A 16,995-nucleotide genomic window follows, 5' to 3' on the forward strand; every position below is an offset into this window, starting at 1 on the left:
TACATCTGCATAGGATTTTATTAAAGTAGGCATCGTCCACAACTTACAATATTTGAAAAAATATTCTTAACTTTTTTTTCTCCTGAATAGGTAACTTAACAGCTGCAATGCTCAAATGTCACGAGAGAAGTCTCTGCCCAGAAGTCAAACTTCAAACTAGTAGCAAAAGTTTGTACCACATCAAATTGTTTTAATACAGAAAATGCTGGAACATAGTTACAACCGAAGTTAATGGAGAAGGTAGGGGAAAAAAATACACGCGTCATTGGTCACAGGTTGAAAACCAGAATTTCAGACAGGACTCGGACCACGCAGACATCTCTAATCACATTCCCTGACTGTCACCACCTCGTTACCTCCAAACGACTCTCTGTTGCAATACGGTTTATTTCAGATTTTGCAGAACAGAAGTTTCTTAAATGGCTGCTCCTAAATGAATTCAGCAACTTTTGGCAGGAAAAGAAAAAAAAGAAAACTTTGTTCAAAATGCCATAGGTTTGAATTTCACCTTCGCTGCAACACCTTATCCAAAGCTGTTGTGCAATGGCACAACCGAGGACAGGGCGTTTCCGAAGAACGAACGTTCTCGCTCTTCGCTCTTGTTAGTGTTACCTGGAGCTCTGAACAGGGGCGAGCGGAGCAGACCCCATGACTTCGAACGAAGCAAAGAAATGGAGTGAGACCCGTCAGCAACTCTTTATTTCAGACGTCTCACGGAACGGAGGCAATGAGGAGTCCCCAGGGTCTGACTTAGGATAAGACCGGAACGGACAAGACACTTCAGCTCACAGTAAAGCCCTTCACCTGACGGCTCAGTGCAACAGTTCACTAGGAGATAATCCTGGTTTGGCAGGGCGGGGGACAAAACCCGAGCCAGCCTTTCCTTGGAGGGTACGAATGGAGGGCCAACTTCGCTGGCCCATTGGGCCAAATATTACACTTGAGCACTGTGATCGTTGCAACAGCGGCCAAAGTTTAAAAACTTTGTCTTTTCAGAAACGTAAACAATATAAAAAAAAAAGTTTCAATAACAGGCCACAACCTTAGAGGTTTTTGAGCTTAAATACCTGGGAAACGCATACTTTGCCAACAGATGAAACAGTAAGATACATACAAAATCAAGAGATACAAGTTTAACAAGTGTTTAAAATAACCGGGTTTCACCACAGAATCTTCATTTGAAAGTTACTTTCATGAGAAAACGTATTCCCTGCAGCGCGTAGACTCCTTCACAAAGAGACAGAAATCTGGTCATGCCAGTTATCCACTTACTGAGGAAACACCGCAGGGTTACAGAGAGCGTAAGGCTCGCAACTGCCAAAGCGTCGTCACAGAAAACATAGCAAACAAGTTGTAGGCAAAAAAAAAAAAAAAAAATACTTGAACATGTTTACCTACACGCGCTATTGGAGTATACAAGACAAAAAAGATGGAGAGCTTCGTACAGGGAATTTCCAGTCATTTTGAAAATGAAAGATATTTTTTCTTTGAAGAAAAAAAAATAAAATCAAAGTTCCCAGATGCTGTTTCTCAAGGCATGCCGTAGCTATAGTAGCTGATGGCTCAGATTCACATCCACGGAAACTGATATTTTACCTAAAACGGCTTTCCTGTCTCTCCAGTTTGTCATTTCTCAGTCTCCTAAGTAGCTTTTGAGCAGACATATCTTCCTCGCATGCATCTACTAAGACTCCCTTGTTAATCCCAGAATCTCCTGTGCATGAAACTCAATGAGCAGAACAGTCCTTAACTGTAGCTAGAAGATGGTTTCAGCTTCTGGATCCCTCTCTAAAGAACAAAAGCGTTCGACGGTTACACATAAATAGCATCTACGAATACACTTACAGTGCACGCAGAAAACATAGTGAACGTGAACAGATTTCAAAGGCTGACCTGACTCTATCGTAAGGCTCCATCATCAGCCCACCTTTAAAACTTGCTCCAGGCAGTATGTCGTCGTGCTAGCACGGCAAACAACTGGGATAACCAAAAGTAGTGCTAACGAAAAATAAACCCATGCCCGGGCATTGCCTTCTTGAAATACACCCCAGATTCACATACACGTAACAGCCCTTCGGATTTCAGATCTGCCTCCAAGGTTAAACCAAAGGCAGCAGCACTTTCAAAGAACAGGACGAAGCTTAGCTTGTAAACCCTGTTTTTTAAAGCATAATGAGAATTCAAGTCCTATTCCCCTTCACATTTATAAGCATTATAAGAAAAATGCTACTTTGTATGGCCTATGTATAGAAAAGTGTATGTTTATACAGCACTATATATATATCATACATATATATATATATAAATAAGAACTATAGACCAAAGTTTGACTTCAAACTAGAATTGCAACGACCCCTGCAATTTGGAAACATGAAGTAGCTCTTCTGATCTCTTCTGTAAGCAAAGAGTAGAAAGGATCGTACCTTCCTATGATCTAACATCCTCCACCAGGCAAATGAAAAACCCATCGTTAACTTTGCAGGACATGCCTGAAACGCCAGGTTTGACGATACTGCCCCACCTTGTTTGCCGAAGAAGAGGCAGGCAGCAGGAATGATCAGAGAGTCATCAGCCAGGAGTAAGTGCTTTTTTTTTTTTTTTTTTCTAGCTGCTTAAGTGTGAAAGTTCAAGAATTCTGTGTTTGTCATTGGTGCTGTGCTTGGAGACAGTACCAAATGGTGTCGTTTATCTAATAGTACATTCCAGCTACAGTATGTTTCTGCCCAACTCTATTGCTACTTACAAAAAATAATAATTGACATGCTCTAAGACTCAGAAAATTATAAACTAATTTAGCTATTTCTTCCTGGTCCTCTGTGGAAATCTGGAAACATCTTACAAAGTATTTCAGTTAGCTTGAGCAATCCTGGAGTCAGACCCAAGGAAGCTAAACATTGTAGTCACCAACTCAGGGAGATCATAATCATGTTTCCAGCCCCAATCCCTCCGGGCATTCGTGTCATCGAAGTTCATCGGCCAGCTGTCAGCTGCAGTGAAAAGAAAGAAGAAACACAGACCATGAGGTTTAAGAAAAATTTCTTTAAACTTTAAGATATATCATCGCTGGCCATTTGAACTACTAATGCTGAATTTCAAACTGTAAGATTTGAACTGCACAGGAGCAATTTGCAAGTGCCTAAAAAGAAAAGAAACTTTGTTTTGCCCTTAACGTATAGCAATCTCACGTTTTTCCTTACCCACTGCTAAAGAAGCTGATACTAACCTATGGCCTGCCTGACTTCATCCACGTTGTAGGTCACCTGGAGTTCAGGAACATGCTTCTGCACCTCTTGCGCCAGCTCTTCAGGAGTGAAGCTCATGGCACTGATGTTGTACGTCCTCATGCTCAGTGCCTCTGCGGGGGCCTCCATGACCTCTAGAGTCGCTTTCAGACAGTCATCAATATACATCATCGGGAGACGGGTGTCTGGCTTTAGGTTGCATTGAAATTTGCCAGTCTTTATGGCATCATGGAAAATCTGGACAGCATAATCTGTAGAAAAGAGCAATGGATGCAGGTACGCATCTGCTTCACTCTGTTGTTCACTTCATGACAGTTAACAATCCTCAGACCACTCCCGAAGTCTCCTGTCTAAAGTCTTACAACACAAATCATACACAGTTCTGCTGCTAAAGTCATTCCGAGCTATCCTGATCCTATTCTAGCATTTGCACATTGCAGCGCGACAGCAGAGTTTAAAATATTTTTAAAGGAAGTGGTCTCGATAAGTGTAATTAAACCAAAATCTCTCAGATACTGTTTAAATGTAAAGGCTACGAAATTACGCCCTAGGCTGGAGTAGACAAAAAGATAGTTGTAACACTGCTGAAACAGCATCTCTACACTGGTGCTCTATACCGCCACAGATTAAATTTCTACAAACACATTCAAAATTATTGTATTGGTTTATGTTTTTGCTGTTCTTGCCTGCAATACTGAGAACTACGCACAAGTCGCTTACCAGTTGTTCCCCCGCCAGGCTGAGAGTCAGCGGATATAATTCCTGGATACCTCAGGCAGCGGAAGTCTAGGCCATAGCGGTAATGGTAGTACTACGGAGGGAGGAGAGAAACACAGCTTTACACATCAAGCCTAGGCCACACAACTCCTTGATTTCACAGGAAAAAATCTGCCACAGGATGAACCTTCATTCTGTAGCCGTCCCATGACAGGGATGAAAGAAAAGGAGCTACTGAACAGTCTCCATTCCCTGCCGTGTAGCTGAGCTCTCTGCTTGCCCTTTTCTGGTTTTCATCCACATCAGTAGATATTGAGTCTTGATACGGATTGGCTTCTAACCTAGGGTCTAGATCTAGTGTTCCGAAACTGAAAATTCCCAAGTTTGTGAGACATTTCAGAGTAATACAGTCTTCACACTTGCCACCGTCCTTCATCAATATGAAGTGTGAGAAAACTTTGTAAAAATATCAGCTTTTAACAATGTTGTGTTTCTAAAAAACTGCAATTCTAAATGAGAAGTACAGACTCCCACAGCTCTGACTTTAGAGTCTTTTTTTTTTTTGTCAAAAGTCATCATTGTCTAGCATGCTTTTGCAAGGTTTTGTACAGTTATTTATGCAATGCCATTCATATTGGCAGATGAGGCAGAGAGGGCAAAGTCAAAGGGACCAGGGAAAGAAACGATACTTAAAGTCAGATGTTTGCCAGCTTCCAATTTTTGTACTTTTTCCAACAAAACTCAAGAGATATTTGTCCTTAAGAGCTGCCACAGACTACTATTAAGTACTAAAGCCTGAAAGAAGGAAAGAATGGGGGAAGAGAACCACTGCAGTGAGGAATCTTCCAAAAGAAATGAAGATCTCCCAGAACTTTCAGGAAATAAATAAAATAAAAAATTCTCACTTCTCCCATGAGCTCAGCGTGAACCTTGGAGACTCCGTAGATTGTCCTTGGTCTCTGAATGCAGAGATCAGGAGTTGGATCTCGAGGAGAGGTGGGTCCAAAGGCTCCAATAGTGCTTGGAACAAAGAGTCTCAAATTATGCTCAGATGCAATATCCAGAACATTGTGTAAACCTGGAACAAGCGATGGGATCTATCAGAACATACACCCCGCTTTCTCAAGCTTCTGTAGGAGTCACGAACTTGAAACCCTTGTCACATACCGGTAATATTTACAGCTCTGGCCAAAGGGACGTTTGCTTCTCCAACAGCACTGAGCAAAGCGCTATAGTGGAAGAGCCAAGATATCCGATTATTCACCACTATCTCACGTAAGTTCTTGTAGTCCAAGATATCCGCGTAGATAAAAGGACCTAGAAGAAATGGAACCAGTAGGACATTGAATGCCAAGAAGAATGGAGGTCAAGAAAAGTTCTAGATGAAACTCAAGTTGCTGCTTCTTGACCATACCTCTATTCAGGATTTGACTGCACAGCAGAATACACACCTTCTAACAGCAGCGGTCAATAAATTAGTAAATAAGCAGGAGAAATGAGGGGAACTGCTACCTTTACCTCAACCTCAACAAAAGACTGATGCAAGACCTCCTGTTTTATCCAGTCAGTGGCATGAAAACAGGGAACATCTAGTGTACACTATTCAACTATCTAAATACATCATTAAACAGTAATGATGAAGAAAAACTTATGCAAGTTTCTATTGAAAATAATAGAATCCAAAAAACCTACTGTACATCTATCTGATCATAAAAATTGTCTGAGCAGGGAAAAACAAAGCACAAATTTCATTTCCAACTTGCTCCCTCCAAAAGAATAAATGCGTCTCTTCTTACAGCAGGAGCACAACAGCCAAGCTCGATTTGACTCAAGTAGTTATTCTGGTCAACAAAGTGGCAAAGAAACAGCGGAAAAAATGAAACGAAAAATATTTAGAAAAAGGGAATAACTAACAGAAGAAATCAATGTCTTGGCAAGATTTCAAAGCAGGAAGGCATTATTCAGAAGTTTCGAACAGCAACTTGTTCATTTTCATCCACGTATCATTTAGACTCCGGTAATCAGTCTATCAACATCAGAGGTAAAGTCGAGATTTTTTTCCATATGCTCCCTCACTTACCACTGTAAAAAACATTATCCGCAGGCTTTCTAATGTCAGACAAGATCACGTTGTTCTTTCCGAAGCGTTTCCTGTATTAAAATACCCACACAGTACAGTGAGTCCACAGTCTTCAAGATAATTTATAAGTTGCTATGCTGCTATTTTGTTTATCAGGAGATGTATCAGAAGAACAATAATTGAATAAAATGAAATCAGCTATTGCACTTAAAAAAAACCACCGGTCCCTTAAATGTCAATACAGCATCTTTGAAAATTAGTAGACTACTTCTAGCAGCAGTGAAAGACTGCATAAGGTTAGAGAAATCTTTTAGAAAATGAAAACACATTAAGACAGACCTTCCTACCCTCTTCCTTCTGAAAATTTTACCGAGAGATAATCTAAATCCCCTGCGGACAGCAAAAAGCCACTGGGCTTGCTGTAACTGCAGCTACTTTTATATCATCCAGGTAAATAAAACTGAGTAATCTCTGCCTCGTGCTTTCCTAATCAGCACAGGCTGTTGCAGAGAGCAAGCCTGATGGCACTGGAGTATGTTCCAGCCTTCCATTATTTGGATGATTTTTAAATATATCATAAAAATGGCAGAAAACATTCAAACTGCAACACAGTGTTGAATGCAGTGAGTTTGCTCACTTTTGGTCAATCCCCTGCACCAAACCCTGTCTAGGTGCAAACGATACTCTGGAGCTGAGTAGGCGTGGATACAGACAACGATATGGACCAGGGAGAGCTCTCAGAGCATTTTATGTTTCTTGAAAAGATACCATGGAAAAAAATAAGGTAAATCTGTATGTGAGGCGGGGGAACAGAAAGAGCCAGAAGAAATACATTTTCGATTTACTCTTTTTGCTGCATGAGTTCATCTTTCACCAAATCATAAAAACTTCAAGGTCTTGTATCCTAACCTTTATTTTTGTTTGTACTTTACTGAACAGGGCACCTTGTTCTTGAAGTTACTTAACTGAAATTCTCAGAGAGAGAAGTCAGCAGTTGCAAAGCCCAACAACGGGGTAGTTAGCAAAGGACTATGTATTTTTTCAAGTGGATGCTGGCACTTTTTTGTCTCCTGTAGTACCTGCATAAAATCACAGCCTTTGTCTCTCTCTGTTGAGCACTCAAATCCAGCCTTATTTGGCTAGACCAAAAAAAAGGAAAACTGACCACCTCTGAGGATTCAGATTGTGAATACTTCCATTTAACTGGAAGCATACTGAATTCAGCAGCTAGTCTCTTAGACAAAATTATGTTATTTTGGGCATCATGACTAATATACACACAGAAAGTACACCAGTGAAGCTAAATCAATCACAGGAGTAAAAAATAAAATGACAGTGAAAATTTAAAGTTATTTACAAAAGTAAGAGGCAATCGTCACTAGGATTCTTTTAAAAAACACTTTCTAGATAGTTACTGCTTCTAGAAGTGATGGCTAAAGCTTGAATTCCTCACTAGCAGCAAGTCAGTGAATTATGACATACCTCAGAAGCTTAGCAAGTCCCACTCCAAGCTGGCCAAGACCACCTAAAAGGCAATGCACAAGAGACAAAAATCAGAGAAACAGTGTTATCAAAATAGAGTTCCGTTATTATATGTATCACATCAGAAATGAGTACTATTTTTCTCAGCAAGTCAGAAAGTTTTTATATTTTTCTCAAGGAAAACCCAATGAACTGGTTTTAGTAGATTGGACTAGATGACCTTTAAAGGTCCCTTCCATCCCAAAGCATTCTATGATTTTGGAATAAAAATAAGTAGGAAAGTTCACATGGGACTCTGATCCTATCACCATACGGGAAAGACCATCACAATTCTGGGATATCTGAGTATTTTTCGTCCAGTGTTCTGCTCACCAGGGAGGGAGGAGGGGAGTGGGGGACTCAACTGAGAAGCTGGAGCAGGAATACAGTTACGACAGGAATGCTGACCTGTAATTAGCACCCGAGGATGATCAGACTCGGCAAAAGAAACCGAGTGAAAGCTAGCATCGGAGGCCACCTGGCGGGGTGAGACTCCAATGCATCGAACAGGCACGATGGAAACCCCGCATCCACAACCAGAGCTCTGTAGCAGCTGGCCGACAGCTCTGCTCACGTTTTTGACAATTGGCATCTTCCTCCTTTAAATACGCTGTGAGAACAAGAGAGAAGATTAGTCACAGATGACTCAACCATAATAAACATTTTAAACACTCCCTTAGAAAACTCTGAAGGGTTTCAGAGAAGTTTGATGCAATCCAAGTCCTAGCTGACGTGCCAACTGAGAGCCAAGTCTACCAGAAGCAGCCCGTGAAGTAACATGAATATTCACCAGAGTGAGCTCAAAATATCCACAGCCCCAGCACAGAGTCCAGTATAATCAACAGTGAGAATATAGTTCAAGTTTAAGCCTTCTTAAAATAGTTACTAGAAACGATGATTTCAAGCACAAAAGACAACAAATAGAGAATTCAACAAGTTCAGCTGCTATGATTACACAGCTTCACTGTAGGTACTTTTGAGTAAAAGTTTTGTAGCCTGCCATGAATAAGCAAACCTTCTTAGTATTGCATCAGCAAGATCCAGCTAAGCCAACAGAAGCAGCAGTAAACCTCTTTAAAGAGCACGGCTTTGCTCAAACTTAATACGCATGATGGACAGTACCCGGGAAGCGAACAAAGGAGAAGAGGTATTTACCCAGGACTCATGAAAATGTCCTAATTACTTCACAAAAAAAAGACATGACTCACTCATAATAACACACTGCAAAAATATCCCTAAGTTACCCTGAGCTACATGCAAGTTTGGTTTTCTTCCTCACCAAATCTTTCATATTGGGGAAGGAAATGGACCCCAAATAAATCGCACATGCATCCACAAATGGCCTTTTCTGAGGCTCCAGTTTATTTCTATTCGAATACAATTCTTAAGGTGCAGTCACTTAAATTCTTCCCTATCCCTCTTCAAACAACTTTTAACTCTCTTTCCCAAAGTGACAGAATGAGTGAGTTCTCAGATGAAAACATCTTTAAAACTAGCTTGCTTGAGACTACCCTGTCAATTCCTTTCTCATGTGTTCTTGTTGCACAGATTACAGAAAAGGAATTACAGAAAGGGTGAAGGAAGGCCACAAAAGAAATTACAGCAGCTAATTGTCATAGATGAATTCCAGCACTACCAATTCTAGTGTGCGCAGAAAAGCAAACAAGTAATTAATGTGGGTGTTGCTTTCACTTACAGCAAACACACGAGGCTGAGAATTTTCTGATACTTTAGGGAGTCCTGCTATTTAAATACAGAAGACTGGCTAAACTACCTATCACATGCTTAATAAGATACCCCCCCCCAAAAAAAAAGTGCATTCTTAAAAATCACATTTGCATATTAAAACGGCTCAAAGAGACTTATTCTGAGACGCATCTTTCCCCCTCCTTAGACTTGTTCGCTCACTTGTTCATTGCCTTGAGAAGCACGGTCAATTAGTATCCTGATCAATTAGCCAAGCCTCTGCTGCACCTCACAGCCACAAAGGGAGCAGTCTCCCTGATTATAAGCTTGATCTATTAAAGCTGGCTCTCTCCCGTCACGGTGCTACAGAAGCATCGCTCTGTCTTCTCTAGGCTTTGCGCAAGTCTCTAGCAATTTCTTGTTATACACCAACCCTATATACCCACATCTAACTCCACCTGCAAAACCAGAGCAAACAAGCTATTCCTTGAGCACTGAAAGTGAAGAAGCCCCGTTTCCTGAGGACTCAATCTCAGAGGTAACTAATTGCTATCTAAGAGGTTATGATGTCTTTCTCCTATCTTGATTCTATAGCATTGATTAGTACAATTCAGCTTATATTCAGCTTATATTGCTGATGGGCCATGAAGATGATCAAGGGACTGGAGCATATCTCCTATAAGGAAAGGCTGGACTGTTCAGCCTGAAGACTACGAAGGGGGAAAAACTGGTGTAACTAGCTATTAAATTCTAAAACGTGCCAGCAAGTGCACAGATTATATAAAGAAATTGATAGCACCCCTTAAAAACACTTCCCCAAACCAAGCATGAGATGAAGGTAGCCCCAACGCAAAGTGATTACCTTGCAAGAGCAACTTGGACAGAAAAGCCCATTCTGCTAGATCAGAGTTTCCCATTTTAAATAACTTCAAGAAGTTATTAACAGCTCTGAACTTAAAAAGTATTAATTTAACTTATGTAAAAAACTTAATTTTTTGATAGGTTTCTCTTTTTTACTGTCCCAAAGAGGAATACTTCTGTACCGTTAGGAACTGGAGAAAGAAATATACACAAATATACATTCCAACTCCCCCTACCCCATATTACCTTCTGACTAGTTTTTTTCAGTCACTGCTTTTACTCATTGACCCAAACTGATACTGGAAACTAATCCTTTTGTTTTCTAGATTAAGAAAAATGAGGAAGCTTGATCCTGAAACATGGAAGATATTTCCCCCACCCCACTAATTTAAATTAACAACCAACGCTAATTTCAAGGATTAAGCAATACATGCTGGAATTTTCCCTCTTCTGTACTCACCTGTCCCTCAGCTGGTGATAGGGGAGAAGCAGAGTGGAGATGGCAATTTATAGGACACTGCCTCTTTTGAAAGCCAATCAAAACCTGACAGAAAGTAGGAGTTGTCCCACACCTTAAAAAAAAAAAAAAAGCCTGCGCGTGAGAACAGCCGCAGCCAGGGAAACGTCTGTAACTTTGTGATAGGCAGAGGACTCTGAAGCTACGCAACCAGCCCTTTAACTAACAGAACCACACAAGCTAGGGTCATCTCTGAAGGACAGGCTTTAAAACTAATTGGTTGCAGTGGAAAGGATTAACATAAAGCGAACACATGTTCAAATGTAAAGCAATAATCTCCCTTGGATAGCAGGAAATTTCCGAGTTTTGTAAGAAGATTAAAGTACGGGGGAAAAAAGAAACAGGTTCATAAAATGGCATTTAGCAAGTTAACTGCCAGCTGCTGTTCCTTCGCAAGGTTTCCAAAGTGTTATGTAAGCAGCAAGCACCTGTTGCTCCTATAAAAGACAAAAACATGTTTATAGAAGCTATAGTTTCTTATGTATTAGTTATTAATAGAACATTACGGTGATAAGAAAGATAAGACAGATAAGAAACTCAGGGGTTTGGTCTGGAAAATCCCACAAGAGTAAGCTTCAAAGAAAATGGGAAAGAGGGAGGAGAGAGAGGTCAGAAGCAAACCCCAAATCTCCCACAGCATTTCTGGGGGACTGCACAGCCGCTGAGGTGCCCTCCACAGAGCTAACCAAAGTCATCCAAAACTTGTTTCTTTCAAAGAAAGTTAAGATACTCTCGAGGGCACGGGATCTTGCAGATTCCCAACCACCAGTACTTTCAAAACAGCCAACATCCTCGGGTAGGTGGTCCACAAGTTATCGTTCGCAACTCACGCTTGTCTCCAAAACACCGTTCCCGCTTCAGACCTGAGGTAGGGCTTATGCATCAGAAAGTTCCTCTACTTTTGCCGACTGTATCAAGAAGAGCTCGAGTAGAAAGATACTGCCTGCCTTGGGCATCCCGAAGACGAAGAACATGCCACCTTGCCTGTCCCACTGGAAAGCCTTACTCCCTGGTGCCCAAGTGCTGCCAACTGGAAAATCCATCGGATCACCGCATTTGGGAACGCTCAAGCTGCAACAACTAGGGGATACTCTCAGCTCAACCAACACTTAATGAAGCCTGGAGAGACGGAAAGACCAAAGCCATCACACCTCCCCTTGTTGGTATTTCATCTGGTTCAGAGAGCCCCGAACCGGGGTAAGGGGACCCTGCGTCCTTCCCCGTGTCCCCTGGCATGGTGGATGTGCCAGGGCAGGGCTGAGGGGTGGCCGGGCTTGTGCTGTTCTCTCTGGCAGGCAGCTGTTGGCTAACCTCAGTTAAAATAACCTTGACGCAGACGCGCAACCTCCGCGGCAACGTTTTTCAGAGGTGACGCACGACCGCGGGACGACGCCGTAGCCCTCGCAGAGCTGGCCAAGAAACGACGTCAGCCTGAAATGCCAAGGGACCAACTAGAAACCTGACCTCAGCAACCAATAAAAAAAAAAAAAAAAAAGAAACCCAGTCAGCTGGCTGACTGAACAGCGTGATGCTCTTGGAGCGGGTAAGGAAAGATCTACGTTACACGGGGCCTCCACAGATGAGGGGAAGCGGCTGGTGCGAGTTACGGCATGGAGAAAACCCGTAAGCCCACGCCAGGTCTCTGGTGAGAAGCAAAAGGGCCGAGCAAGGGCTTGAAGCGCCGCTCCCGCCGCCGGCCCCGAACGGGCGGCGGCCCCGTGTCCCCCCCGCCCGTCCCCGCAGATGAGGCGGCGCAGGGCGGGAAGCGGCGCCCGCCGCCCCTCAGGCGAGCGGCCGTTGCGGCCGTTGGGGCGCAGCGCCCACCCCTCTCCCCCACCTCATTCATTCGGTCACGGGCCGTGGAGCGGGGCGGCCCCGCGGCCCCACGCTCACCCGCGGACCCCGCCGAGCTCCGCCGCCGCCGCCGCCGCCTCTCCCCGCCGCCGGCTCCGGGTGCCGCTCGCCCGGCGCCGCGCCCCCAGAGACCCAGGAGCGGTGGAGGAGGCGGGGCTGAAGCCAGACGTCACCACCTGCCGGGGAGGAGATTGGGGGGGGGGGGGGGGAGTGATGTGACGTCAGAGCGGCTTGATGTCATAACCTGTGAGGCGCGTCGCTTCCGGTGAGGGGGGCGGCCGTCCCGCAGGCCTGGGCCTAGGTGGCACTGAGGGGACGCTGGGGAAGGACAAAGACACGAGGTCCCCCAAGACATGACGTCAGCAGTCACCGGCCGAGCTGCGGCATGACAACACGAGCTACCCTATGACAACACGGCGCTGGTGGAGGTCAGGTTTGCAAAGAGAGATTCAGGACGTGCACCAGGTCTGAGGCGAGGGGAGCTGTGGGGGCAGGCTTCCACCCCGCCCCGGGGTCACGCCTTTGCAGACGCCGCCCAAAATAGTATTTCTAACTGCAAAGCATCCTCCATATTGGGCTGCAAGGCAAGAATGTCGCAAAGCTGGTCTGGCTGTGAAAAGTCAAGACACAGTTAAGGAACTAATTCAAGATATGGTGAAGAAACTTCTTTTGGGGATTGGGTAACCTATTGTTCATCTCCTTGAGCAGGATGAGTGATGATGATCCCTCTGACTGAGAAGAAGGACCAGTAACCAGCGTATTTTGCCAAAGAAAACCTTTCGATTAAACAACTGTTGAAGAGGCCGTGGCAAAATGGTGAGTTCTGCAGGATTTGTATACTTGAGAATAAGACTGTTCAATGATCAGCATACAGATGGAAAATTCTTCTACCTCCAAGAAGGAATTCATAGAGTGGTTCGAGAGCATGTTCATTTATCAGAGTTGAAATGCTAGAAAGTCTTTTGAGTATTTGGAAAAAAAATAAAAATCAGGAGCTCCATCGTGAAGAAGATAGAAGGGGAAAGTCCTCTAAGACCATGGTAACTATCTTCTGTGGTAATTAATGGCAAAACACTGATGGCAAGACTTCAGGAATAAATAAAATATTAGACATTTGCCTTTCTACGTGGAGGAAAACGAAAAAGCAAAAGCTGCAAGGTGTTTTATCTCCTCTCTTCCCTGCTGTGAACAGTTTAAGGCCTGTTTATGGGCAGAAATTAGTCAAGATGGAAAGACTGATCTGCAAAACACTGTGAAATACAACAGACTTCAGAAAAGATAGGCAGTGTTCCAAAAAGATATGTTTAAATGCAAAGCGCTGGTCAAAGGAGGAGATTGGTTTGCCTTCAGGAGCACCTTCAAACACAGAAAGTAAGTGCTACTGAGAGTGAGGGTAAACATGACTCAAGCACTAATCATTTTTAAAACAGAAACTGATAAGCTCAACACCACATAAAAATTTCTCCATTGTATGAATAACAATCAGGTGAGTCCAGCCAATAGAAGGGACCCGTACTTAACAAATGTAATTACTGCACTTAGTTTCCTTATGCCTCAATGTTCTGCTTATAATAAATGGCCTTGAAAAACAGCATTTTTATAGAGAGCGGTTAGTTTGCAAAGCTCTGTGAGGTCCTCACCTGCTCCTTGCTGTGGTTACGCAGGTATTATTCATTACTCGGTGAACTGAACTAAGAATGTGAAAGCAACCACAGCAAATCAAGCAAAGATCGTCCTAGTCCAGTCTTATTTTTTTGTCTCTAACAGCAGCTCTTTCCCTCTGTGATCCACACCTGAAGGACTTTCTGAACCAAACATGGTATCTTCACATTCAGTATACTTACCATCACTTAATGTTTTTCTCCTCTACAAACTCACCCATATGCTTTTCAAACTCGGGTAAGCTTGGATCCACACTGGATAATCTGCGTGCTTCATATATAATTTTGTGCCCTCTAATTACATGTAGCCAAGCTGTTACATAACAATCCCTAACCTGCCTGCCAAGGGGTGAAATTCATAAGCAGGAGAGAAGGGAAAAAAAAAAAAAAGTCTTGTAAACATCTCTGTGGCAAGCTAATCTTATCTCAAAGCCTTTGTTCTTCAAGATTGCTTGGGGAGTTAATGTTGTTTATGGTTGTGAAAGATAGAATTGTTTGGAATAAGGCGGGGGAAAAAAAAGTAGTAACGTTCGCTAGAAGTACAGCTCAGTAGAAGAAAGGAGGAGAATGGTCTGGAGCTTTGGAAGCTCTGTGTACAGCTGCTGCTGGAAATGAGAAGACTTGCGAGGATCAGCTCAGGGCAAGGATTCCATCAACACCTGTCTAGGACTTGCCATGGTCCATCAAATCAATGATCCATCGAACACAGTGTCCTGTTTGCCAGTAGCTTGTCCTCTTTGTCCTTCAGAGGACATGCTACTGATCCACATAGTCACAATATTTCCCCTGAGAAGGGGAACAACATACAAGCTTCCCCTGCTGGCAGCACTTTATGCTGTCAGAAGTCACCTACTCCCTCAACCAGAAACAGCAGAACCTTGATTTAGGAGTGGGATTCCCATATCGAGCCCTGCTTCCTAGGCTGCAAAAACCTAGCACACCAGAATGCTGCTAAGAGTTTTAGAGAGTATGACACGGGATCAGATTTAAGTCCAGATACTTCGCACAAACTGCTCCAGGCCCTCTAATCCCTCCTGGTTGCTCATTAAAAACTTCCTGCTACATACAGCTTTACCAGTTGTCTAGGAAATCCGGAGTGCCTGGACTGCATCGAACCATGTCATGGGCTTCTGTAGTTTTGACCAAGTGAGGCCCCTCTCTAGAAGGATGTTCTGCCAGTACTCCTCAAGAAACGTGCAACGTTGTCCTTGCTGCCTCTATACGGTGTTGCAGTATTATCACATCGATTTGGGGAGTGTGTGCCTGTCAGCCCCACGAGATGGGCTTGCCCTTCAGTGGGCTGTCTGCAAACAAGAACAGACAGTTCAGGACGTTTGCCCTAAGTAAACCAGGCAGGGTGGGCTGGGGAGGAGAAGTACAACAGATGGGGGCAACAAATGGGACGTGATGGGCTGAGAAACAGAAGAGAAGGAGACTCAGCACTGAAGCAGGCGAAGGAGTGCAGAGAAGCTAAGGAGAGACTGAGTGAAGGACAGCATCGGATAAACCAGGCAGAACTAGCGTACAGCGGTCCCAGATGGCTGTATGAGCCGGCTGCTGTGTGCAGTCACTTCTTACTGGAGATTTAGCAGCCTCTCCAGGAGAGTTCACCGCAGGCTTCACTCCATGGCTTTCCTCTTAGGCTACGAGTCGGAGAGACAGCAGCAGGGATCCTGGTGTCTCAGGTAACACACCTCCTTTGTGCAGTCCCAGGCCAGAGGGGCCTTCTGGGCCCCCATTTTGCCCCTAAGGGAGCCGCTTGCTCCAGCTACCTGTGCACTTCCCAGTCATGTGGAAAGAAGAAACACTGGTGCAAAAGTGCAAAGGAGATCAGCATTGCATGATGCAAACTGTAACCTGAGCCAAGGGAGACAGTCCAGAGACCTTGCAGACAGATGGCTATCTACACGGGACCGACTTGGAAGGCATCTGACACCACAGAGCCCACTTTACAGTGATGCATTTGAGGGTAAGAAAAGGATTTGTAGAAGTTGCTTTCTCTGTTGTTGATGTGAAATACCTGCACAGGTGCTTCAAATGAAGATCATTTCCCCAGAAAGGAACATGAAGAGGCAGAATTTGTAAGCAAGAAGCACAGCTCAAAAACCTCGGCGCACACAGCTTTGGAGGACATGGGAAGGGAACATGTAGAACTGCATTTTCTTCAGAAAGCCTGTCAGCTCACAGGACACATTCCTGTGGTTGAGATCCAAAAACATTGAACCTAGGTTAATAACCCATGATGCATTCAGTCTTGCACTCTTGTCCTGTATAGAAATTTACCAGTCGTGTTGCAAAACAGCTTAAAAAGAAACGTCTCCAATGGGAAGTGCCATCCTGTCCCAGCTCAATATACCTGATACCAAGCAAATTCACTTTCTAAGACTTTTAGTTTTCATTTGTAGAATCTAACAGTATCCAAATGTTAGCCTTACCCCAGAGTCTTAACAGTGGGATCCTTGCTGTGGACACGCAGCTCCACTAACTTTATTCTCTACATGGCCTCCTACTTAGAAGAGCAAATATGTTGATAGGATGACATTTCTTCCTGGAATAGCTACGCCCATCTCCTGCACAAAATCATCCGGCAGACTGTCTTTCGTGATATGCTGGAAGCTGTGCAGGAGTTTGCTGAACAGCTGTCAGCTGGCGCTGTAAATGTGTGTGTACTGATAAGGCGTATCACCAGTTTTGAAGCATGGTGTCATAACTGTCAGGCTGTGCAGACAGCACAAACACAACGATTCCTACAGTCCCTGTGCCAGCGAAGATCCTCTTCACTGAACAAAGTCCCCCCGACATTGGTTTCTGCACCCAAGACCAACCACATGACTCATTCTGCTGGGCTGAGGCCTC

The 16,995-nt window shown here is 43.8% G+C and overlaps 1 protein-coding gene and 1 long non-coding RNA gene across 8 annotated transcripts in view; one reads left to right on the forward strand and one right to left on the reverse strand.

The window, feature by feature from the left end:
• Positions 1-16,703, reverse strand: LOC309588538 (L-threonine 3-dehydrogenase, mitochondrial). 6 transcript variants are annotated; one of them, XM_082307992.1, is made up of 10 exons: positions 16,575-16,697; positions 10,568-10,679; positions 7,969-8,170; positions 7,522-7,564; positions 6,040-6,110; positions 5,127-5,276; positions 4,865-5,037; positions 3,963-4,053; positions 3,224-3,493; positions 1-2,987 (listed from the first exon to the last, which is right to left on the reverse strand). In XM_082307992.1, the coding sequence occupies exons 3-10, from the start codon at positions 8,150-8,152 to the stop codon at positions 2,848-2,850; spliced, it is 1,122 nt and encodes a 373-aa protein (XP_082164118.1). In that variant the 5' UTR covers positions 8,153-8,170; positions 10,568-10,679; positions 16,575-16,697; the 3' UTR covers positions 1-2,847. The 6 variants fall into 6 exon arrangements, with proteins under 6 accessions (XP_082164118.1, XP_082164117.1, XP_082164116.1 ...); XM_082307991.1 differs by lacking the exon at positions 16,575-16,697 and adding an exon at positions 12,518-12,611; XM_082307990.1 differs by lacking the exon at positions 16,575-16,697 and adding an exon at positions 12,462-12,555.
• LOC309588540 overlaps positions 12,681-16,995 on the forward strand; it is a 19,638-nt gene continuing 15,323 nt past the window's right edge. For both annotated transcript variants that reach the window (XR_014227815.1, XR_014227816.1), the window contains exon 1: positions 12,681-13,849. This is a non-coding gene — a long non-coding RNA (uncharacterized lncRNA). The remainder of the gene's footprint in view (positions 13,850-16,995) is intronic.

The sequence above is a fragment of the Platalea leucorodia genome (genome assembly GCF_965183815.1).
Source record: "Platalea leucorodia genome assembly, chromosome: 3".
Taxonomy (NCBI): domain Eukaryota; kingdom Metazoa; phylum Chordata; class Aves; order Pelecaniformes; family Threskiornithidae; genus Platalea; species Platalea leucorodia.